Raw genomic sequence first — 25,658 nt, 5'->3', positions numbered from 1 at the left:
AGGAAATGGAGAGAGTGGTGGCGAAGACGTGTGGATATATAAAAACTTTACTTCTCATACAATGCAACCCTCGCACGATTTCAAAGGCAGGCGGAGACATTCCATTCGCTGGACTTTCCACCCAACCTTATCTTCTTTATTTTTATTTTTTTACAATATTACCCAAATACAGTATAAGGTTAATTAGTATTCATATTAGTATAATGATGATTTTATATTTTTAATCCAGAGAAATATTGTAATTTTATATTATTTCTTAGTTGTTGTTAAATTTTCAGGGAATAATTAGATCTTTTCATATTTTTATAACATGATAAAATTATTCAATTACTTTTAAAAGAAAAAAATATTGACATCTAGGACTTTTTATTTTTTAAAACATAATAAAATAACTAAATTATCAATTAGAATCAAGAATTTTTTAACTTGGGTCTAGGAACTTTTTTTGCATTTTCATCCTTGTTGATTGTAGGAATGATTTAATATTTTAATAAATATAAAATATTATTTTAAAATCAATCAAATTTATTTAACTTAAAAAATAATCTTCATCACAGATTTTTCTTATTTTTTTAAACAGTGACGTTGACTCAACATTTATTTTTATATATAAAAACAAATCTTAACTGGCTTATCACATAACGCCGGCCACCTGGAAACTAATTAAATAAAAAAAAATTATATTATATTTTGTCTACAACAGTGACAAGACTTGCGATTAAATAACCCCTCCCTCTCTCTCTCTCTCTCTCTTATATATATATATATATATAGAGAGAGAGAGAGAGAGTTTGATTCATAAAATAAAATAAAAATTCTATCATTTTTGTTAATTTAAAAATAAGATAATAATATTGAGGAGTGAAAGCAATTGTAATATGAGAATTATATTGATCCTTAATTTAATTAAGTTTTAAATTTATTTTTTAAAAGTTATTAATTCGGGTTTTATAAATTTTAGAACTAGTAAAAGATTATATAATTATTAATTTCAGATATTATAAAATTAATCCAGATATATACAAACTAGCTTGATTAGTTATATTAATAATAATAATAAAAATTATAGTGTTGACAATGAAAGCAAAAATAATAATAAAAGTGAAAAATAATGAATAATTATTAGCTTACTAACACAAAATTCACGCATTCACGCTCCACCTCGACGAGATGAGACATGTATAAAGATTGGGTCAATACCAACCAAACAAATGATTATACACCTTATTTAAGGTGGCCAATCATTCTTGTTCGGTATTCATATTACAAATCTTGTCACGTTATTATATTTTGTCGAAGTAAGATAAAGAATCAGCTACCGAACATTGATTGAAAATATAATAACGTGTCCAGAGGAGTTATAGGTAGGTGATATATATAATAGTATTTGTTCAACCTCTTCTATCTAAACTTGACTGCCAATTCATCCGAAGCATCTGGATCTTCTTATTGGATAAATACTTTAGTTAGGGTTTGGTATAATTGAGTAAACCTATATTTCTAAAAATATTTGATTTTTTTTTATTTTTAAAGTATTTTTTTAAGTTTAAGAAAAAAGGAGAGAAAATCGTCTATTTGCTACAGGTTATTTCCCAGAAGTCGAGCATTTTGACATGCAATGAGATCCACCACTTGTCCTCATCTGCGAGGCGAATGGTTAGTGGGTTTGGCTTCAATTGCTGTGGTTTTGACTTGATGTGTATGAACGTGGAAAGAAGAAAGAGGGAAATGGAGAAATTCTAAAAGAAAACTTTCCAAGTGATTCTTCTAATCATCTTACACGCCGGAAGCTGCAACTTTCCGACCTTGGATTCTTCCAATCACCCTCTTCTTCCGTCTCTCTTCTTTCTCTCCCTCCCCTACCTCATGCTTTTCTTTACTTTATGTAAAGAAGAATATTATCGGATCATCAATAAAGTGAGCTTGTTGCTTTCATATATATATAGCTGTTGCTTTCACTCTGCTATATTTCAATTTCATGGAGCCCAGTGCTCACTGCATGATTCTTCTGTCACTCTCATCATCTTGACATGCCATTAGCAAATCATTAATTGTTGATTGTGTGGTAAAATCTTTGCCTATAAAGTCATAAGCCCTAAAGTTCACTGGTTGTAGAAGGACTTGATTTCTTAAGATCGACCAGCTTGCTGTTTAGACGCCAGGTTCTTTGTATTGCATCTGGTTCTTCACCGGGCTAATGCTGTTTCATTCCCTTTTTCTGAACTTGTCCCTTCATGGGGGAGAAGAAAGGACCCATCACGTTATTTGTTAAGTTTCTACAATACCATGCTATATTAAATGATAAAATAGCTTTTTAAATAATATAAATATAATTTTTTTAATTATATACATTCCAACTATAAAAAGTTATTTATAAGAACCAATTATATGTTAATATATTTTATGTTAAATTAATTTTAATATAATTATATAATTAATTTAGATATTTTATATATAATATAATTATGATGTTATTAATTATATAATTAATATGAGTAATTTATAAAAGTAATATAAAATTAATGAAGTCATAAAGTTAAAAGATATAATTTAAAATTTATTTATATGAATATTTTTAATTTTTAGTTTTATATGTTAATGTTAAAAATTTAATTTTTTAAAAGTAAATTCAAATTCAAACTTTGAAAAAAACCGTCATTTTTTTATAAAAAAATTCAAGCTTTGAAAAATTGACCGCCAACATTTTAAATTTTTAAAAAATAATCGTCAATATTCTAAGATTTCAAAATTTGTTGAAAAAATAATCATCTATAAATATTCTCATATACATTAACATTTTTTCTCATCATTTTCTTCTCTCCAATCTTTATTATATTTCATTAAAATTCATCATGAATCATTCTAATTTTAATTTTTATAATGCTTTTGATTTTGATGATGACACTCTTGTGTTCGCTTTTCAAGTTACTACCGTTGTGGTTTGCTGAAGAAGAATCAAATAATCAAGGGCGGAGAATAGGGTATCGTGGCTCTATTTTTTATCACAATATTGCTAATCGTAATAGAAAGGAAGGTGCGTTAAGGTTATATAATGATTATTTTGCTGAAAATCCTAAATTCACTTATAGTCAATTCCGAAGAAGATTTAGGATAAGTTGTCGCCTTTTTCTTCGGATCGCAAATGCAGTGGAAGCTCATAATCCATATTTTAAACAAAGGACAAATGCTCTTAGTGTTCTTGGTTTATTTTGCCTTCAAAAGGTAACTGCAGCTCACAAAATACTTGCATATGGTATTTTTGTATATCTTATTGATGAATATCTTCGAATTAGAGAAACCATTGTGATAGAAAGTCTTAGAGCTTTCATCAAAGCAATCATAGAAGTTTTTGGTGATTGGTATCTAAAGGCACCAAACGAGGTCGATATTTGTCGATTATTATCAATTGAAGAGCAACGTGGATTTTCAGGGATGTTCTGGAGCATTGATTATATGCATTGGAAATGGAAGAAATGCCCAATTACATGGCATGGAATGTATATTGGTCATTGTTGTGAACCAACTATAATTCTAGAGGCGGTGGCTTCACAAGATCTTTAGATGTGACATGCCTTTTTTGGAATGCTTGGATCATTAAATGACATTAATGTTCTTGATCGGTCACCTATCTTTGTTACACTTGCTGAAGGTTGTACTACTCTTCTCAATTATAAAATTAATGGGCATGAATATATAATAGGATACTATTTAGCAGATGTGATTTATCCTAATTGGTCAACCTTTGTTAAGACAATCCAAAGGCCATTAGGAGTAAAGAGAAAATATTTTGCAAGTAAGATTCTACAAGAAAGGATGTGGAGCGGGCATTTGGGGTGCTCCAATCTCGTTTTGCAATTGTACGTAGACCTGTTCGATACTAGGATGAAGAAACGCTTGCAAATATTATGAAAGCTTGCATAATAATGCATAATATGATTATTGAGGATGAAGGAGCAATGAACCTTGGATTTAACCATGAACGTGAAATCAATTCCTTTATATCAGTGTCACGTGATGAAATACCAGAACTACATGATTTTCTTCAAACTCGTAATCGAATCAGGGATAGAGCAACTAGCTCTCAACTACAAGAAGATTTGATTGAACATTTATAGGAACAATATGGCAACAAGTAGAATCATTAGATTTGAACTTCTTATGTCATCATAAGTTTCAAGTTTTTTTTTTTCATTATGGTTGTTATCTTTTAAGTTAATCAATCCTACTTATTGTTGTTAAGTGTTAGAAGAACTTCAAAAAAATATTATGAATTGATACCACTTTTATAACAATATATTTAAAATAACCAAGAAATTTCTACATATTTAATTAAAAATACATTACATTAAACAATAAATCAATATAGTTAATTAAAATTTAAAACCCCTCTTTTTCATAATTTCTAACTTTCTATTTTAAAAATACACTGATAAAATTGGATTCAAATTAAAAATATTCATTTTCATAATTTGTTCTTCTTTCTCAATCCTATCCAATTCTTGTTTCTCTTGACTTTGTTGAATCATTATTGCTTGTTGCTCTAACATAATTTTTCTATCTTGTTTCTTCTAATCCTCAGTTTCAACTAGAGTATTCCTAAATTGTTGTAAGAGATTTGTTACAGTTACCTCCCCAACTTTATCTTTTCCTTGTTTACGTTTAAGTTGTTCATTTGCAGCCTTCTGACCAATTGGTCTATCTTGATCAATCAACGATTTACTGTCTTTTCCTAAACTAACAGAATCACTGGTAGATGGAGCTGATGAGGCCGGACTTGCATTGATATGACTTTTTTGTTTCTTGTTTGGCCTTTGATGTTGACTTACACGCTCAAATTGCCATTTGCATTCTTTTATTAAGATAACCCAATAATGTTCTAGTTGAAATCATTTGCTAACGCAAGAAACATATATTTGTTGAGCATCATTAATCTGGTAAAAAATTAGAGAAATTAAATAATGTTAAAATATGTATTAAATAATTTAACATGAAAATGAATAATAAAATTACCCTTGATTCTTCGATCATTCCACTTTGCTGATGATTTTCAATTTGAGTATCAAATCCAACAAATTTACCGACTTCTTTATTTATTTCTTGTCATCTACTTGAGATGCCTATTTGGGAATGATTATTCAAGTTTCCTCCATTCTCTACAAAGTAAGCATATACTCAAGCCCATAACTGTTTTGTTTGTTGTTTAGCTCATATAATTGGAACTTTGCTTGTATTTAGCTATGTAGAGACAAGTAGACAATCTTCCTCTAGTGAGAAGTTTTTACTTCTTTGTGATTTTTTTATTGTATGGACATTTAAATTCGAGTATGTTAAGTCATTAATTAATTGATTAGAATCACTTGGTTGAGAGAGAATATCTTTGGACTCATTCATAAGAAAAATGGTAAAAGGGTTTGGAAAATTTGAATCTATCTACATTAAAAAAAAAAAAAAAACTCAAGTTAAAACCTTATAAGAGAGTGTAAAAAAAGCTCACATTCAATGTCTAGCAATTTTGTAGTTTTCCATACATGTGAATTAATAATAAACATTGCCTCCTACTTATTCTAACATTATAATTTGATCATTTTTTGGAGCTAAAAGAGGATTGATATACTGGTTTAATTGCATTTTCAACAAAACAAAATATAATTGACATCAAATTAAAACAAACAATCAAAAATAAATTTTAAATATGTCATTCTATATTTTTATTAGTATCAGCTACCATTATTGCTTCCTCTCAATTTTATCAAAGATAACAACATAAATAAAAATTGTCTTCCGTAACCCTTATCAAAAACATAAAATAACAAAGAAATAAAAATCATCACAAATATCAAATTAACAACAAAAGGTCTAAAAAATCAAGAGATATAAAAGAAAAAATAGAAAAAGCTTTTAAACAAATACCTTTTAATTTCAGCTAATTAACACAACCGATATTATTAATTAACCGTAGAATAATAAATTCTTGTTTTTCTAAATTTAAAGAGAAAGGGTGAGGCACAACACAAGATTTTAAAATTTACAAGTCTCTTCCCTTCTGCTTTTAAAGAAAAAAAATAAATTGTTGGCCAACAACTATAAAAATATTCGTTGGCCAACAATCATTTTCTTTCGCCATTTCTATAGGGAAATGTAGAAATGGCTCTTCAAAGGATGAATAGCTATTTTAGCTATTCATTTGCCTAAGGCGTTGGAGTGAATAAAAACAGAAATAAAAGCTAAAAATATAATTTTTAAAATTTATTTTTTCATTTAGCTCTTCTGTTGGAGATGCTTTTAGTTTGAGGACCCGCGCTGTTCTGGGCCAATAAAAAAGTTTGATTTTTAATAAATCCAGTTAAAATTGAAATAACTCAAAATTAATTTTAACAAATATTGATATATTCTAATAAAGTAAATGAATTATACAGTAAAAAATTATTTTCAATAAGATCAAAATAAATCTCAAACATACATATTAAATTGACAAATAATTATTATAGGCAGTACATTTCCAATCGGCTAATATCTATAAATATACCTTTCTCTCGTTAGAAAGATAACATCTTACTTTATTCTTAGCATTGGCATCTTTCACACGCAACATTCCCATAACCAGCAGAGTTCAATCTCATGATGAACCTCTGAGCCATCTACGTCATGCCGTAACTCATGATAGAACTTGCAATAATCTTGAGGTTCCATCATGGCCTATGTTGTCAATGGCGGCCTGCTATAATTTATATTCTGAATAGCATATCGAGCAATCTAGATCACTGGCGATCACGTTTATCCTTCATTTCCCTGTAGTTGCAGGAGCTTGCATTTGAGAGTGAAACAACTATCAAAATTATGCATAGTAACACAGATATGGTAAGGTGATTGAAGGTGATTGGTCCAAATCTCACCCAAGGATAATGAAAGGGATGGCAAGGTTTCCTGATTTCTCAAGAGCTTCGATAAGGGCTGGCTGATACCCCCGACCTGGTTATTCAAAGTTGGTTGACCAAACACATGGGATTGTGGCTTAGTAGTTGAAGGGACATGTTATCTTCCTCTACATCAGGGTTCAAGCCTCACTTGTATACGCCTGTCATCTCCGCGGTATCTTACATACTTACTAGGTTTGCAGGATGTTCAGTGAGCCCGGGGATTAGTTGTAGTGCGCGTAAGCTGGCCCGGACACCTCGAGTTAAAAAAAAAAAAGTTGGTTGACCAAAGAACTACCGTCTTTGAAAGGAGTTCTTGGGCTGATTGTCAAGGAACTGTGAAGATAGATTTAGGTCGGCAGTTGCTGGGGAATTGGTTGGTGTTGATATGAATGAATGGAAGTTGATGGTGCTGGCATGATCCTGTTGGCTGGATTTCCACAAGCTAATCCATTGTTTTCTAGGCTGGAAATAATCAATCTCCACATTCTGCACGTCGGTGTCTTTCTTCTTACCTCCAAATCCTTTTTTTCGTTGACTTGTTCAAAACTTCATCCTGTTTTCATGGCCTGCTCAACATATCTGTGAAATGTTGTGTAGAGCTCAATGAAATAAACTCCTCAAAATGGCCCAGTTCCACAGAATGCTGATCTCCCTTGCTTGAAACCTTTATGATCCGAATTTTTTAATTAAATCAATTCCCATGTTCAAAAATCACCAACGATTCAGAGGAAAAAGGGCCTGGTGGACTAGGTCCTTGAAAACCTTTCCGGCAGATGGATTAACCTCTTCAACATAAATCATTAATGTTAGATATGCAATGGGCCTGGTCGTTTGCCAATCTATACCGTCTCCCTTGAATGAAATCATCATGCTTTGCTTAGTTTTTTGTCTAATGTCGTGAACTTTAATTGCGTGTTTATCATCATAGTAATCCTTTTTTTTTTTTTATCAAAATATTTTTAAAAAATTCTATTTTTAATATTAATACATTAAAAAAACACTAAAAAATTATTTTCAAGAAAGAAATTTTCAAAATCTTGATGAGCCGCAACACAAATGACAGAGAATGGGCCCACAAAATCATCTCCCGGCAATAATTTGGATTTGAGCCACCAAATCCAGCATCAATGAAAAACTGAAATGGGGTTGATTGTTGATGAGCGTAGATCGCAGTACATACCAAATCTGGAAGCATGATTGATTCTTTGTTCAAGAAAGCTGTTGAGGTCAAGTGTTTGAACCACATTAATTGCTTTTCCAGTTCACAAAGGAGCTTGGAAAGAGCTTTGTCGTGAAACGTTGCAAGCAATGAAGTTTCTTTCAAGCAGCTACCATTACTGTCTGATCTGTCTGACAGCGGGCAGACAACACAGTGGTTGCAAACTCATAAATGCAAATTTCCTTCCCCCTATCTTGTATATTTCCTGTCAGATCAGCACCAACATGTAGATTCATATGGTCCTACATAAAATTCAGAAAAAAAAATGGAAAAGAACAGAAGCATTGAATATGTACATATAATGCTAGCATGGTAGAAGGCAACATCATGTTTCTTTGGATGCTCGGATGTTGCTCTGCTCCTTGTTGAAATGAGGAGCACAACACAGAAGGATGGCAAATATATTTCCGCGGCGAAGATTAAGCAGCAAATTCTATGGTGAGATTGAGTCCTATGACATGGCATTTGTTTTTGATGGACCTTACGTTTATTCATCAATTATCTGTTAGAATATGTGTGTGTGGCTGTGTGGGCCTAGAATTTCCTGGCTTCATTTTATTTTTGTTTGCGATTCTTTCTGAACTCAAGTGTGCATTCATATGCATCATTAGCAAAAATTAAAATCATATTTGTTGCTGAATATAGGTCACTGGTGAATCTTGATAAGTGAAGGGTTTCCTTTTTTTCTTCCTGTCTGTCGATAAGTATATGCTTACTGCTTGGTGAACTCTGCGAATTCTTCCATTTCACGTATCGAGCTTGGATACAGAGTGTCAGAATCATAGTTAGCACTTCTCTGAAAGTTCTTGGAATTGAGCTGCAGTTTAACATATTCTTAGTTAATATAATTGATATCATGTTTCGCGATTGGTTAACGAGTCAAAAAGTTCAGGAGAAAAAATAATAGAGTCCAGTATAGATTCCAATTTATCATGCCTGTAAATTCCGCTGTCATAATCCACGAAATGGAGATGGGGTCCCCTGCTGCAGCATTATGGGATTCAGATTTTAGGTGGAATAGAATGAAACAGTGTGCTTGGAAGATGAAGGAAAATTGAACACTTATTATGTGAGATGATGATATATGGAAACGATCCATTGAATCAACAAATGTGATAGCCCATTAATTAAGAACAATCATAAGATGTTACAGAAATCACTTGCTTGAACCCTATCGGTAGACATACATATCAACACAGTAAAATTTGTGTGCTTTTATCTTACATGCCTGAGTCCTTGCTATTGAGTGAAATTCACCATCTTTATAAATAGAAAGCTAATTTACACTTCTTGGAGACTGATTCAGATTTAACGGGAAAAGATGCCTGAAAAGCAGAATTGCAGATTGGTTACCTGAAAAGATAAGATGCCTCTACATCATCAGTAAAAATTGAGAGGTAGAACATAATGAGAAAAATACATACTATAAGATCTTGAACTACTTTCATGGAAAAAAGCTCGTCTTTGAATGAAAACTCTTTGTAGTTGAAGACTATGTCACATTCCAGGGCAACCTACAAAAACAGAAGTTGATTAAAGGGTTATAAGATAAAAGGGTAAAATATAAAATCATTCTCTGAACTTGGATTTAATTTGTGAGCATTCAACAACCTCCTGTGCTAGCTATTTATCAAGAAAATGAAAACTGACCATGCTAGCCAGGGAAGCAAAATCCTCTACAGTTCAATTATTTTTTGCAGCGAGGACAAGGAGATAACTCCCCTGTCATTTTAAAGCCATTCGATAACCTCTTTAATTAGGTTCACTTGATAAAATACTATACAGAAGAACAAACCTTGATCTTGGGCAATGTTAGATGAGATAGCAGCAGGTGCAGTCTAGCATCGCCTAATATTTTCATCTGTACGACATTCTTCCTTGCCTTTTCTTTTGAGACACCTTGATCAAAAATTCTGGAGACATTTAAACGAGGAAGAGAAATCTGTGCTGTTAAACCAACGTTGTCACTGTGAGCTGGCTGATAGAACTGAGGAACTCGAATTAGTCCTATTGGGATTCCTTGATGGAAAATATGAAGCCTGGAAGGGCTATATTTTATGCCAACTTTGTTGTGGTTTTGAGCGTTTAGTAACAAAGAGACAACAGATGAAATCAACAGTGTTGAATTGGAATAAGCATCGAGCTTGTATGAATCCACTCTTATCGTCTCCAGAGAAAATCTTGGCTCTTGAGGTTTCAAAATGAAGACAACAACCAATGCAGCTATCCCGATGGCCACGAATAGGAACAGAAAGAAAAACAACACAGATAAAAAGCAGGTCTTGGAAGAACATGCATTATGGAATGCGGGGCAACAAAAACGACCTGGATTTTTTGAAGAAACATCCATGTCATGTCTTCATGATGGTGTTTACCTCCGCAAAAAAAACAAAAAAGTATGGCTGTTATGCTACTTTGGCATCAGTTATTGTCCCTGTTTCTGAAGGATCTTGATGTTTACTTCCTAACTACAGCATTCCAATATTCCTTTCTTCGGATGACTTCATCAATAGTTTTCAAAATGTAACTTTGTGCTCAAAGAAAGGATCACACTTTCCCTAAAGTTGTTTCTTCAATCCCAATTCGTAGAGGCGCAGTAACCTGCAACATGTGGTGGGCTGCGTAAGCTCTCTTCCCATTTAATGGGTCATAGGTGGCCCAAGAACTTGTTTCCACAATTCATTTTCTCCACCCTTAACTCCGTACTTGGATTAAAGAGATAGAATCAGGCTACTTTTTTTTTTCCTATCAAAAAGCCACCCAATCTGAACTTGGTTGTGAGATCCTCGTGGATTCTATGTCAAAAGCCGAAAGTTAGGGTTTTTAGAAGCTCCATTCTGAAGCTTTTATACTTCTGTTTAAGCTTTTTCTTCATATTATCCATGAAACAACAGCTATTTTAACCAAATACCTTGTGTCCCTAACCTTCAATGCCATCAAACAGTGTAGCAGACGGTTAGTATTTATGCATAAAAGCTGGATCAGAGATGCACTGACCAATACTGATTCAATATAGACATCCAACAGTTGCCACAGCAGTTCGTAGTTTTCCTGATCTGGGTATGTGACAACAAAATTAACTGACGTTTCAGGTTTTTGGGCTTTTCCATGTCATCTGTTATAGTTCCATGCCTCAATCATGAACACTGAAACGGATCCGCAAAATAATAATAATGAAAGAGCACCGAAATTCTTCCAACTCATTTGAACCTCTAATTACAGTTTCGATGACGAATAGAGTGACACATAGCATAGGATCACTAGTCTTTGGAGCTCATCTCTCTCCTGTTGAGCATTATGTTTGTGTTTGTCAGAACTGCATGCTTCTGATCATAGGAATTTATACATTTTATAGAGCATTAACATTAACAGAAAAAAAAAAAAATGCCGTGTGGCTATTCTACTGTAGCAATTTCACTATCATTATCTCACAAATCACCGTGAATTAAAGTCATTTTATTAAAATTTTCAATTTAATCTTTAAACTTGTTTTGTACAATTAAGTTCTTTTGAGCCCAAATTTGCATCAAATTACATTTTTTCTTGAAAGAGAATTGAATTGAAAGATTAAGGACTAAAATAAAAAAATATATATAACATAAGCATCGACTTTAAGATTTTCTTGAAAAGTTTATTTTTGTTCCTCATTTTTTTTTGCTAATAAGTAATCAGTTCCTTCTAATTTTAAAAAAAAAAATTCAATTTTGATACCAATCTTTATTTTTCTTTTTTTTTTTTCAGTTTTTTATTTTTGTGAAGGAAAACGAGGGTCATTGTATTCCAGCTTAGAGTTTCCATTGGCGATGATTTAAGCCTCTAAAACGGTCTATTTTTTATGTCAAACGGTTCTATATGATGATGAGAGTTAAGATTATATGTTTTCTTACATTGAAATCACCTAAAAAAAACTGATTTGGGCTCAGAAAGATTTTTATTTTTATTTTGAGTTAATTATGGGTTTTGAGGTATTTTTTAAAAAAATTCAACTTGGTCCTCAAACTTGTTTTTGCACAATTGAAATTTTTTTAGCCTAAATTTGCATCCAATTGCATATTTTTTGGGGGGAGGGTTGAATTAAAAGACAAATGACTGAAGTGAAAAAAATGGGTAACTTAGGCGGTGACTTTGAGATTTTTTTGAAAAATTCATTTTAGTTCCCTATATTTTTTGGTTAATAGGTAATTGGTCCCTCTAATTTACCAATCTTAATTTTCCTCTTTTTTCAATCCCTTTTTGGTGGAGGGGAGAGAGGGTCGTTGAATTCTAGTGTAAAGAAAGTGTTTCTGTTGGTGATGATTCAGGCTATTAAAACGGTCTATTTTTGTGTCAAACAGTTCCATATAATGATAAGAGTTGAGATTATGTGTTTTTTTACCTTGAAAGCACCTAAAAAAACAGATCTAAGCTTAAAAGTTTTTGGTTTCGAGTTCATAATAGGTTTTGGGGTGTTTTTTTATAAAAATTCAATTTGGTCCTTGAACTTGTTTTTTACACAATTAAGCCTTTTTAAGCCAAATTTGCACCCAATTGCATATTTTTTGGGGGGAGGGTTGAATTGAAAAACAAAGCACTGGAGTGAAAAATATTAGTAACATAGGCGGTGACTTTGAGATTTTCTCGAAAAGTTCATTTTAATTCCCCACTTTTTTGGCTAATAGGTAATCGGTCCTTCTAATTTAAAAAAAATCTGATTGTGGTACCAGTCTTCATTTTTCTTTTTCTTTTCAGTTTTTATTTTTGTGTGGATGAGAGAAGAGGTCGTTGGATTCTAGTGTAAAGAGAAAAAAAATTTGTTGGTGACGATTCTGACCACGAAAACAGTTTACTTTTTTGTCAAACGGTTACATATAATGATGAGAGTTAAGATTATGAGTTTTTTTATTTTAAAATCACCTACAAAAACAAATTTGAGCTCCGAAAGACTTTTTGTTTTGAGTTGATTATGGGTTTTGGGGCGGTTTTTATGTTTTTAGAGGCCATTGAATAATTTAACAAGATTGCAATGGTATTTCTTAGGTTTTTTGGGTAAAAAATGGTTTTAAAATGAGTTTTTGAGTTGAAAGAACAACAACCTCCTTTTCTTGCCATTTATTTTGGGGAATGATAAACGAGGTGCTTTCAGTCAATACAGATGATGCATCGTCTATCTTTTTTGGTCAAATAGTGGGACGAATGACATGCCATTCGCACAGGTGGGCCAAATGCTTGGCCTAACTTGCCAAGACCACAACGTCTAACTTCATTCTTTTTTTTATTTTTTAATTTTATTTTATTTTTTAAATATTATTTTTATATGTATTTGTTAAAATAATTTCTGCATATATGTTTTGATTAGTACAACCTCTGAGATTGTTTTGGATTATTTAGTCTTATTTTAAATAGCAATTATTTTTTAATTATATTGGGTATGTTTTAACTTTTTTATATGGTTAGTGTGATTCATCTATTATTTTTTTATATTTTATATAGATTAAAATTATTTTTAAATATAAAATAAAAATTTATTTTTTACAATATTTTTAATATGTGTAGCTTTGCATAAAAAAAATCTTTCCTTTTATTTTATTCAATAAATTTTATGTGTATGTCGATTTATATTACAAACTAATTTTAATAAATAAATTTATTAAACACAACCAGGTAAATATTTCATGTTGCGATATTAAATATCTTAATCTATATTTGTCTCTTAATTTTTTCAATTATGTTTTATTTATCACTGATGACTTTTTATTTATTTATTTACAAAATAGTTAGTGACTAATTTAATTAGATGTTTGCATAAGTTTTTCGATTTGTATTTAAGAATTTTTTTTTTGTAAAAAAACATGTCAAGAAATTCTACATGCTAATGTTTTTATCAGAAATTGATGTTTTTAATTTGATCCATATTTTTTTATTACTTATTTTATCTTTGACTCTTGTATAAAAGTTTTATTTTTTTTTAATTTTACCTTGCAATCCAAGTTAATTGTGTTTTTTTCCCCTTATTTTTTTTTTCTTTTGTTAATTTTTTTATTCTGTTCAATTGAACTCTCAAAAATGAAAATTTGTTATTGCCTTTTAATTTTTTTATTTTTTTATTTTAACCCTTATTTTTTAATTGCTATTTTTTTGGATTGTTTTGTCTATTTTTTTTTTTTTTTCAAATCATCCTTCAACATTTCATTTCCTTGTACTTTATGATTTTTTTTTTTTTAATAGTGCTTCCAATATGATAACTTAAACTACAAGTTTGAAAAGTTAATAGGAGTTGACGTTTTTTTTTTTTTTTTTTTTTTCAATATCATCATTTGATATTTTTTTATTTAAAAAATAACATTGTGGTTATCTTTAATTTCTTTTGCTATTGAATTATCTCGACTTTATGATCTAGGGTGTAAGTTTACCAAGTTAATCTAGACTAGCTCATCCTTTAATGTTCATATTAATGTCTATCGTATTGACTTGAATTGGCTTATACTAACTTATTTTCTCTTGTTTTACCTTGTTTTGTCTTTTCATGTTTAATTAATTAAAAATTAAACAACATTATCTTTTTGTGCTTGGATAAAGTTTTTTTACCTTTATTATTGTGATGGCTTTTATTATCCTTCTCTTTTTTTTCAATATTAATCAAGTAAAACTAGCATATTTAATATGTTAGGACTGTAACCTGAGTAATTATATTTTTTTAAAAAAATAATGTACATACAACACTTAAATATTCTACTAAAAAAATAGTGTGGATCCACGGAGTGTAACGGGAAATAGTTGGATGCAAGGTTGTCAAAATCGCGTTTTGACTCGTAAAATCATACGATTTTACGAGTTAAAACATGCATTACGAGTTGAATCAGACTATAAAATCGAAAATGAGTAAAATCGGGTTGAAATCGGGTAAAATCGCAAAAATCAGATGAAATCGCTCAAAATCACGATTTCAGGACCGATTGTACGATTTCAATATAATTCCTCCCCCCTGCACAGCCTGCACTGAAAGTCCCCCGTCCCCCCCCCCCAAAAAAAAAAAAACAGCCTGCACTGAAAGTCCCCCGTCCCCCCCCCCCAAAAAAAAAAATGCCCACCTATCTTCATCAGTCTTCGGTCTTCATCTTCGGTCTTCGCTTCTCTGCTTCGGCCTTGAAGGCTTGAACAAATACAGAAGTCAGAAGACTCTGTCCTCGCTTCAGCTTCGGTCTCTGCTTCAGCGTCGGTCTTCAGCTTCAGTCTCTGCTTCACCTTCGGTCTCTGCTTCCTAACGGGATCAAGACCAATTGGGTCATGCACGAGTACCATCCAACCTTCAGCTTCCATAACCAGGTACCATTGCTGCACTTCTTAAGTGTTTTTGTAGTCTTTTCTTTTGTCTCTTCCATCCAGGAAAGAGAATAGAATTCGAGGGTGTAATAGAAATAAAATTAACGAAAGGCTTGGGATCAGACCAGTCGATCCGAGCTTTAAACCTTGGTTTTATTGAATTTTTTTTGCTTGTTGTGTTTCTGGGTATATTGCTGGCCTGTTGGGAATTGTTCATGTTCTCTGATTTTTGGTGTTCTTTTGAAAATAAAATGAGGGAATTGTTCTGGGTATGCCGCATATGTGCTGTGTAATGATAGAGAAGCCACCATGTTCTTGCTAAAGCTTTTTCTTTGTTTTGAATAATTCGTTGTATGCCGTATATGTGCTGTGTAATGATAGAAAAGCTGGACCTTGTATGCCGCATATGGCTGGTTTTGTTAGATGCTGCAAGTGATTTAGTGCTGAGGTCTATAATAAGTAATAATTTTGTATGGCTAACAGTCCCAATTAATTACGACAGAAGTGTTATTAAACTTCGTATTTTGTCAATTGTTATGTATAACAAAACAGTAATTATAATCATAAAATGTATGGATTGATTACAGGACTGATTTGAGTTGATTCTTGAATTGTTGAACACTTGAACTTATGGCATCTAGAAAAAATTCTTCTGGTATAAATATGTATCAAGTTTTATTTGAAACATGTTTTTTAATATGTTTGAACTATGTATGAATTTTTATTTGAAACATGAATTTTTTTTAATGTATTTTAAAATTCCTTACGATTTTACGATTTTACGATCCGTTTTTACGATCCGATTTTATGAAGGGTTTTCCGTTTCGTTCTAAAATCGCGATTTTAACAACCTTGGTTGGATGGTTTCCCATGGGATATTTTTATCTGATTAATTACTTTCCAAGAAGACAAAACATATTTATTTGAAAGAGACCCCGTATCTGATTGTTCATTGTATTGGCATCAGATTTCCACGTTAGAAAAATTATATTTGCTGGCTCATAAAGATATTTTTGCAATTATACAACCTTTGACTTTCCTTGTCATTGAGAGAAATTGCTTCTAAAATCGAATGAAATCTAAATCATGATTTGTGTATTATTAGGATTTGTTTGTTTTTATATTTTAAAAAAGTTTTGGAAATTTTTTAATTTTTTATTAATTTTAAATTAGTATATTTTTAAATTATTTTAATATAATAATATTAAAAATAACTTTTTAAACATAAAATATTATTATTAACATAAAAAATTATTTAAAAAATAACCAGAACTAAGTTATAGTATCTTTAAAGGAACCGGCTAGCTGTCTATTCAATAGTTTTAATAAAAATATATTTCATCTTACGATTTATTTTTTTTCTTAAAAAAGAAGGGGGGAAAAGCCTTTTTCTGTGCTTATAAAAAGGGCAGAGAGGTCAAAAATTTTCTAGACATCAGTGGCACGTGCTTGATGGCCGATGCTGCTCGGCTCAAAAATTGTTGATGAAAAAAGTCACGCGACGGCGACACCTCCTTCCGCACCGTCCAATCCCAGTCATTTTCTTTTGTACGGTATTTTTCAGTCTCTGAGAGAGGGCTCGCAAACCTAGGTGTCGTGATCTCCAAGAAATATTAAAGTGGGGCCCATCCCTCCCCCAATCCTCGACATAAATTTTGGAGCCACTGGGGGGCGATGATGATACAGCGTCTTTGTTTTTGTATTATAACATGTTTCTTTTTTAGTAATTTTAAATAGTTTTAATGTATTAATATTAAAAATAAAAAATAATTTAAAAATTATTATTTTAATATATAAGAAACAACATAGCACTCGACAGCCCTTTGAAAACAACTACCATTCACGCGGAAGATGGCTAGGAAATTGGCTGTCTCCAGAGCTCGAGTCACCACTCCCTGCCAGGCAGACAGGTACATTACATGTGCTCTGTGTTATATATATAAAATAGTTTTTGTTACCCCGGTTACTCCGCCGAATATTTTTCTTTTAAATACATTATAAAGTAAAAAGATTTAATGCATGCATATTTTTAAAAAATATCTTAAATTATTGATATATTAGATAGCATATTATTTATTTATTTATTAAATATTAAAATAAAGGTATATTAAACCAACTCGAGCTAAGAATGAGAACATGACTAAGCAAATCCAAGTGGATTTTCTCATCCATAGGTAATTTTTCAAATTTAAAACCTGTAAAATCCTAAACTCGTGATCAATAAAAAAAACTCAACTCCCAACTAATATAATATTCAAGAATAAAATTAAAAAAAAATCTTAAACTCCAGTTATAAAGGTTTAATAAGCTCGATTATTTTAATAACAAAAAAAAAAACTTTAATTGAATAATATAAAAAAATAAGTAAATTTTATAACTTGATTAAATTTTCTAAATTTACAAGGCGTGAAATCATATATCAAGTTCAATAAAGAAGCCAAATTCAAATTAATTACAATCATCTCTTGAAAGTGCTTCCACACACCCACAACTTTTATTATTTTATAAAAATTTTCAAATTCTAAAGGCTATATAATCTTTACACCATGTCTAGAAAATCAAAAAGTCCGATAAGCTCCTAGATTAAAATTAACAAATTTTTTATTTATAAGGGTATTTAAATAAAGTGAACATATAAACATGAAAAGACCCAATTATCCCTAAAAAGAAAAAACCTTCAGTTTTTTTTGTGGTTAGAAAGGCAAATTTACCCCTCTACTATTCCAGTGAATAGTGACTTCTCTCTTTGACTACAGGATTTTAAGCAGACAATTTATTATATGTTAGTTCAAAGCAAAAGAGATGACTTCGAATGATCCATGTGCTGCTGTGTGTGTTTAAAGACATTTTCTGTAAAGGAAAAGATGATGACCGATGACGGACTCCATCACTTCTCCATCTGCAATTGCAAGTAAGAAAAGAACTCAGCATTTAATAGAAGAAAAATAATAAAATTGGCCCTAGTTTGACTGCATCCATCATTCTTTGCATTTGGGCGTAAGGAGACTATTCAAAGTAACCTTTTCCTTTCAAAAGTATATAACCGAGAAGAATTTGATCGATCATGATTCAAAAATGATGGCCATGACAGAAGAGTTGAAATTTATGGATTTAGTCTTAAACACAAATCACACGATATTGTCTTTTACAGTCATCATATCCAACATTCCCAGGTTCAATGACTTCAAATGTAACAAAACGAGAACTAAATACCCAACTCCTACTTTTGTATGGCAAAAGCTCCTGAGAATGCTTCCCCCATACTAAGGCTTATGCATGTTCAGCTGTGTTTGTACTCCAGCCCCATCTCAGATAAACAACCATCACTGCAAGCAACAAAACGTGTAAGGCAATTATTGATATGCTTCAAACAAACTTCATCTGTAACTAAGAGCCAAAAATAGAGATGAAACTCACGAGCATGTAGCCTTGTTATTTACAGAGCCTAGCAAGCACAGAAAGTTGGCTCAATAAACTCCCCCAACCATAGAGGGGAAGTCATCGAAGCTCCACAAGTCCATTGCATTTGTGCCATCCAGAGTTGTCTCTGCATTAAGGAAGCTATCAAGAGAAGCCTCCCAGCTACTACCCTCAGCATCTGGCATCTCGAGGTATTTCAACTGACTGTCAAACGCCAGCAACTCTTCAGACAGGGATTTTCCATTCTTATCTTCAACAGGCACTGCATTCTCGGAGTATGATTCCAACTCCTCAGGAATGGCAAGGAGAGATTCATCAGCTTCTGGTGTAGCTGCAAGAACAGTCAAGCTTTCAGGAGTCATTGGGGTTTGTTCTCCCCACCCAAAGTCACAATCAAATGAGTTGCTCCCCTGGTCAGAATTGAAACACATAGCACTGTCAGATGGAGCTAAGGTCTTCATCCCAGAATCTCCATTGACTGGAAAAGAATTCATTGATCCAAACTGATTAACTAGTGGTTTCTCTTCCACAAAGCCCATGGTATTATAATTCAGTTCTGGGTTGCTCAAGTAACTGAAAGACTGGCTTGAATTTGTCTTTGGAAGTGGTTTCCGTGAGTTTTCCTTAATTGACTGCTTTGATGAAGCAAGTGGAGCTTCATCAGGAAAGTTCACCTTCGCTTTCTTGCCACGAATTCTACGCGCCTCAGCATCATACGCCCTTGCAGCTTCCTCTGCAGTATTGAACGTTCCCAGCCAGACACGCACCCCTTTCCTGGGGTCACGAATCTCGGCAGCCCATTTTCCCCATGGGCGCTGCCGGATTCCTCTATACTGATTCTTTCTCTTCCTCTTTGCTGATTTTTCAGCTTGCCCACTGAATTCAGCAGATTTAACAGGTGCAGAACCTTCGATAGGAATAGGAAAAAAAAAAAAACAGAGAAAAAAGGGAAAGATATTAAATACACTAGTACACTGTACAGTTACTTTCAATGTTGCATGAGTAATGGCTATAAAGATATCAGAAAAGAGAAATAATATTCATCAGTGAACTTCATTTCACATCATAAATAGAAAAGAGGCATATTAGGAAAAAGGCACCCAAACAGACATGTAACCTAATTTTTGATATCCGTGATATTAGGATCATTTTATAAGAAAAAATCAATCGCAAGGCTGAAAGCAAACAACAGCAGGAAGACTGTTTTGGCTTTAAAGAGATAAGAAAAAACCAATTTATTTGCATTGAATCATAAATGACATTAAAATTCGAAGTAGAATCTTTCTAACCTGGAGTCCTATTGCGATTCAATGCTTTTATACCACCCAGAACTTATTGTTTGACAAGATATTAAGCCATCTATTTCCATTTTCTCAAATGAAAAGGCTCGTTCCACAAATCAAAGTACTAGATTTAACAACAACAGCAGCAACAATAAAATAAAACTAAATTAATAAGAAAGGAACAGCCTTTAATCTAGATAAGTTTACTGGTCAAAGCAAATAATTACAAGATCTGGATCATGAGTATATAAAAACCCTGGGGAAAAAAATGAAAACAAATCTAATCCTGCAAAAATGATCAGTGAACAAGTATACACGACTAGAAATTTGTTTCATATCAATATGACCAGAAACCAAAACCCATAAGCCACCTCAATAAATTGTCATCAAAATAACAAACCATATATATCTGGATCAATTTCAAAATTACCAAAACAATGACCTTCAGGACACAAAGTCTTTTAATATGAAGTATGAAACTTAGAAGAAGGAAAAAGGCCATAAAAAAATTAGAAAGCATAAGCCCAATACTCTAGCATCGATCACCAAGAAACTTCATTCCCAGAAAGAAAATACAAAACCCAATTTCTTAACTACTACCAGCTAACCCATAACCGTAATAATTAAGCAAGAAGAATTAAGACAAAACAAATAAAGGCAAGAACATAATAACCCCGAGAGAGCTCACGTTTCTTAGCAGGGGCAGAAGCAGGAGCAGAGAAAGAAAAAGGCTTGGCATCAACAAAGACATCAGAATTCTCATCGACATCAGACTCGTCCTTAAACTCTTGAAAGTCAGCCTCGAAATCATCGTCAAGGTTAGTAACAACTGGCTTCGAGTACTTCTTGTTGTTGAAGGGTTTCTTCATACCAAGCCACTCGAATCCCTCCGCCAACCGCCGAGAAGATCGAGCGGTGGTGGTCGGAGGTATGAAGTCAGAGATGATAGCACCGCCACACATGCTGCTGCTTGAGGTTGATGATGCTGGTGGTTTGCTTCACAGGGGTGTAAATGAGATTTTTTTGAGAGAAAGTGGTCAAATTGTGATTTTCCTTTTCTTCTGTGAAAATGATTTTTGGGGTTCGGTGAGTGGAGAGTAAGTTGGAGAAGGAGTTTTATATGGAGGGAGGAAAGGAGAAGGTGGGATGTGAAATTACTACTTTGGCCTTTTGATTGTCTTCGTGAGATTTTCTTTCTTTTTTGTTGATTCAACAGGATTGCAAAACACGTAATATTATATTGTTACTCATCTTTTATCTCCCCATCCACACGTTATTATTATTGTTATTATTATTGTCGTTGTTGTTATTCATTCATGTAAGTTGTTATACGAGATATAATTACAATACATAATTTAGAGGCATAAAATTCTCAACTTTTTTATAATTTTATTATAACTGGTTTTGCTCGACTTATAATCTAACTTAACAGTGAATACCTATATAATAATTAATAATTTATTATAATTTGTATATCTATTTCATAATAATTTATCAAAATCTTTCAAAATTTAAAAAGAACCTAACTAGGTTTATATTTGATTCTTTATCTACACTTGAACATTCATATGCATAACTATGTTTCATTTACATTGCATCATATCATCATTTACATTGCATCATATCATCATATTCCTGTAAGGATTACTATTATTATTTACAACTCCATGAACATTTCTAGAATAGAAGTTGAGTCAATCATTCTTTCTAACATAATCTCATAAAGAACATAGAGTTATTCGTGTGCAAACGAACACAAGTTTTTTTTTCATAAATTCTCTTTATAAAATATACATCATAGCAACATCTAGATCAATAAGTTTTTTATTTTTACACCTCTTACATAATTAATAAAATTCTCAACCACATTACATTAATTTATCAGTTGTAATTTTTTAGGTGAAACTCGATACATTTAAGAATGATTATTCATATAGGAAACCTATATATAATATTGATGACAACACTTTATTGATTATAATGAACTAAACAAAATATTAATACCTAACTAGTTAGCTATCATTAGTTCAATTCAAATTTATTCAATCTATTTTAATTGTACTATTTAATCATTATAAATTTTCTTTAAAAATTCAAATTTCTCTAAATTTATGAAAATTTTAACTTAACAATAAAATTGATCTAATGTGGAACATACCTATTAAATAACTCATTATTGTTTTTAATTATAACACTCAAGTTACAAGATCAAACTTAATTTTATCAAATAAAAAGCAAATATATTTTTTGTAAATCTCAAACAGCTCTAACATGTACAAACATACATTCATGCAACAAATTTATATATGAAAAAGCTATAAAACAAATAAACACATAAACAAACTACATATACTACATAAAAATACCAGAACAATTAATATAAAAATAAATTATAATAAAAAATAGATAAATTTGCTTACTCGATATGGCAAATCTTCAAAATAAATTGAACCATGGCAGAGATATTGACAACCTCGTTGTTGTGGTAGTTAGATTTTTGATGATGAGGGATTGATTTGTGACAAAATAATAAGAAAGGGTGTTGTTTTGTAGAAAGAAAAAGGAAGATGAAGAAGAAATGTGGGAGGGGTGTTGTTCTGCTAGTTATAACTTTAATAATACTGATGAATTTCCCAATACAAATTAGCTAGAATAAATTATCATCAGTAATTTCATTGAAAATATTGACAAGTTAGATTTACTGATGGAATTAACAAATGAATACTTGTCCTGTTTTTTCTTATTTGAATCCCACCAATGATCCCCTATGTATTCACTGATAAAAAAAATTTTGTTGATTATTATTGACAAAAAACAACGTCCTGATTTTTGTCGATAAATATCACTGTAATTTACTGATTGTATTTTTTTCAATCGTATTCGCATTTGTATTTGATAGTTTTTTTTTTTGCAGTAAGTGTACATTGAAAATAATTTTCTTTTCTATTATGATAAAATTTATATGATCTAATAGGTGTATTGTATAATATAAACATGTTAAGTATTATAATATATATTTTTAATAATATTATATAAATTAAAACATTTATAATGATAACTTATATACACTAATGTATTAAATTAATATAATTTGTGTACATTATACATAAATAAATCTTAATACAGTACTATTTCCGAAAATTAGTATAAATATATAAATTATATCTTAATAGTAATTCATTATTTTGCAATAACATTATATATTTTTAAAGTATTTTTTATTAATATATTAATAATTATACCTGATCATACAAAATGTTGAATTAAATTATACTATGTTATTAAAAAAACAAAATTGAATAACATGAAAGTAGAGTCGCAATGGATGAGTAGAAAGAACACTCTCAAATTGTACACAAGTCATGTGTATGATGAGCTTAACCAATGAAGTTATCTACGATCTAATATATCCTAATTAATATTTTATGGTTATAATAATTTAATTTTTAAATATTTATTTTATTTTATTTAAATAGAAAATTATTATTTATAATTTATAATTATTAACTAAAAAAAAAATTTTGTATACTAGATTTATAATAAATGTAAATAATAACACTAGCTAAACATTAAAAAAAAAAAAAACTTTTAATGATTTACAATGCTAAAAAATCTCTGTGCATATAAATTTTTTATTACTTTTCACTTTAATGTTTTTACATTTATAAAATATAGAAAATCCTGTTTATAAAACAAATAAAGAATCTCAATTTTTTTTAAAATTTTTTGAACAGAAAGACATTTACATTTGAATAAAAAATTTAAATTTGTATTTCTTATTCCAATCTTCTTAAAAAATAAAATATCACTTCATTCGTTTAGTTCTTATTGGATGTTGTCTTAATGACAAAATATCATTTGAATGTTGAGACAACAGGGCTCCTCAACTCAACTCCGACAAGTCAACAACAGCTACATCTGGGCCATATGTAGTGGGCCTGATAATATGATTCGCGCTTTCAAGTTAATTTCTTGAATCAAGACAAGCAAGCCTGTTCACTCCATCAGCTACTGATCCCACTCAATATGGTCCGTTGTCTCTTGATTTTGTTCCTTATTCCACTAAAAAATAAAAATAAACTAAAATATATAAACGATTAACTAGATTAATATTATTTTTATTTATTTAATGAATAGCTTCGTGTAACTAGATGATTGACCCGTGTTACAATGTGGATTAAGTCAAATTTTTTTGAACCTAAAAATATTCAAATGTTGCTAATTTTTTTTTTCTAACAGAAAAAATTAAATCATGTAAGGGTTTACTCGATGTAACCTGGTTGACTTTACTGGTTCAAAAACAATCTATACAACCCATGAAAATAAATTTTGACTAAACAAAAATTTTAAGATGATATGCTTTTTTAATATTAAAATAACAACATATTGAATTGACCTTGGACAACCCAGGTTGTTAGACTATAATAACCTATAAAAAATAAATTAAAATAAATTATTAAACCTAGTTCTTAATCAATTCAATATTGAATGATGAAATTAAAAAAAAATCAATTAAAAAATGACCTAAAAAACGACTCAGGTTAACATGTCAAATTTGCAACCCGAGTCATAAGACCGAGATAACCCCATCCAAAAACAAATTGAAACAAATTACAAATTGTAATCCCTAACAAACCCAATATTGAATGATGAGTTTTTTTTTAAAAAAACCAAATTAAAAAAATAACATAAAAAACAGCCCGAGTCAATCCACCAAACTCATGACTCGAATCATTAGACTGAGATAACCTTGTAAGAAAAATGGTTTGATTCAACCCAGTTTAACATGTCAAATATGTGATTTTGACCTTAAGACTGAGATAACCCTATAAAGAAAAAGTCAAAACAAATTATAAAGCTTGATTTTCAATCGTCCATGTCGGATCTAATATTAAACGATGAAAATTATAAAAGTTTTAATTAAAAAATAACATAAAAAATAAGTCAAGTTAATCTAAGTTAAGCGTTAAGCACTATTACCGAGTTATGAGACCATGATAACCTAATGAAAAACAAACCAAAACAAATCATGAAACCTAATTCTCAATTAAACACAATATTAATTGATGAAATTGAGGGGAAAATCAATTAAAAAAAGAGAGAGAAAACGAGTCAATTAGGTTAAAAATAAATTATGGAGCTTAATTCTCCACCGATCCAATGTTGAATGATAATGAGACCAATATAACCTCTTAAAAAAATTAAAAAATAACCTAATTTAACTAAGATTAAAATGTCAAAACCCATGACCTTGATCTTAAAGCCAAGATATTCTCATAAAAAGCAAATAAAAATATATTATGAAGATCAATTCCCAAACTGATCCAATGTTGAATGATAAAATTAAAAAAAATAATAATTAAATAAATATACAAAAAACAACTCGAGTTAACTTAGGTTAATCCGTTAAGAATTATTCTCAAGTTATAAGATCAAGATAATTTAATGAAAAAGTAAACAAAACAAATTATGAAGTTTAATTCTTAATAAAATCAATATTAAATAATAAAATTAAAAAAA

General features: G+C 30.8%; 2 protein-coding genes across 2 annotated transcripts; both read right to left on the bottom strand.

The window, feature by feature from the left end:
- Nucleotides 1-9,234: 9,234 nt before the first annotated feature.
- Nucleotides 9,235-10,535, bottom strand: LOC118034877 (uncharacterized). The gene is made up of 3 exons (XM_035040309.2): nt 9,932-10,535; nt 9,561-9,650; nt 9,235-9,461 (listed from the first exon to the last, which is right to left on the bottom strand). The coding sequence occupies exons 1-3, from the start codon at nt 10,484-10,486 to the stop codon at nt 9,399-9,401; spliced, it is 708 nt and encodes a 235-aa protein (XP_034896200.1). The 5' UTR covers nt 10,487-10,535; the 3' UTR covers nt 9,235-9,398.
- Nucleotides 10,536-18,520: 7,985 nt separating this feature from the next.
- Nucleotides 18,521-21,241, bottom strand: LOC118034878 (ethylene-responsive transcription factor RAP2-12). Its single transcript, XM_035040310.2, has 3 exons — nt 20,827-21,241; nt 18,853-19,762; nt 18,521-18,761 (listed from the first exon to the last, which is right to left on the bottom strand). Exons 1-2 carry the CDS (start codon nt 21,098-21,100, stop codon nt 18,903-18,905), a joined length of 1,134 nt encoding a protein of 377 aa, XP_034896201.1. The 5' UTR covers nt 21,101-21,241; the 3' UTR covers nt 18,521-18,761; nt 18,853-18,902.
- Nucleotides 21,242-25,658: the final 4,417 nt, after the last annotated feature.

The sequence above is a fragment of the Populus alba genome, chromosome 1, assembly GCF_005239225.2.
Source record: "Populus alba chromosome 1, ASM523922v2, whole genome shotgun sequence".
Lineage (NCBI taxonomy): Eukaryota > Viridiplantae > Streptophyta > Magnoliopsida > Malpighiales > Salicaceae > Populus > Populus alba.
The sequence above is the reverse complement of the archived record's forward strand: the minus strand, read 5'-3'. Positions and strand labels throughout refer to the sequence as shown.

Bases quoted from the DNA above. Each gene is read 5' to 3' on its own strand.
- LOC118034877 (XM_035040309.2), bottom strand. From the start codon at position 10,486: ATGGATGTTTCTTCAAAAAATCCAGGTCGTTTTTGTTGCCCCGCATTC. The intron at 9,651-9,931 runs GTTTGTTCTTCT...CTGTTTTTGTAG, and splicing joins TAACATTGCCCAAGATCAAG to GTTGCCCTGGAATGTGACAT. The intron at 9,462-9,560 runs GTATGTATTTTT...TCTGCTTTTCAG, and splicing joins AAGTAGTTCAAGATCTTATA to GCATCTTTTCCCGTTAAATC.
- LOC118034878 (XM_035040310.2), bottom strand. From the start codon at position 21,100: ATGTGTGGCGGTGCTATCATCTCTGACTTCATACCTCCGACCACCACC. The intron at 19,763-20,826 runs GTGAGCTCTCTC...TTCCTATCGAAG, and splicing joins TTCTGCCCCTGCTAAGAAAC to GTTCTGCACCTGTTAAATCT.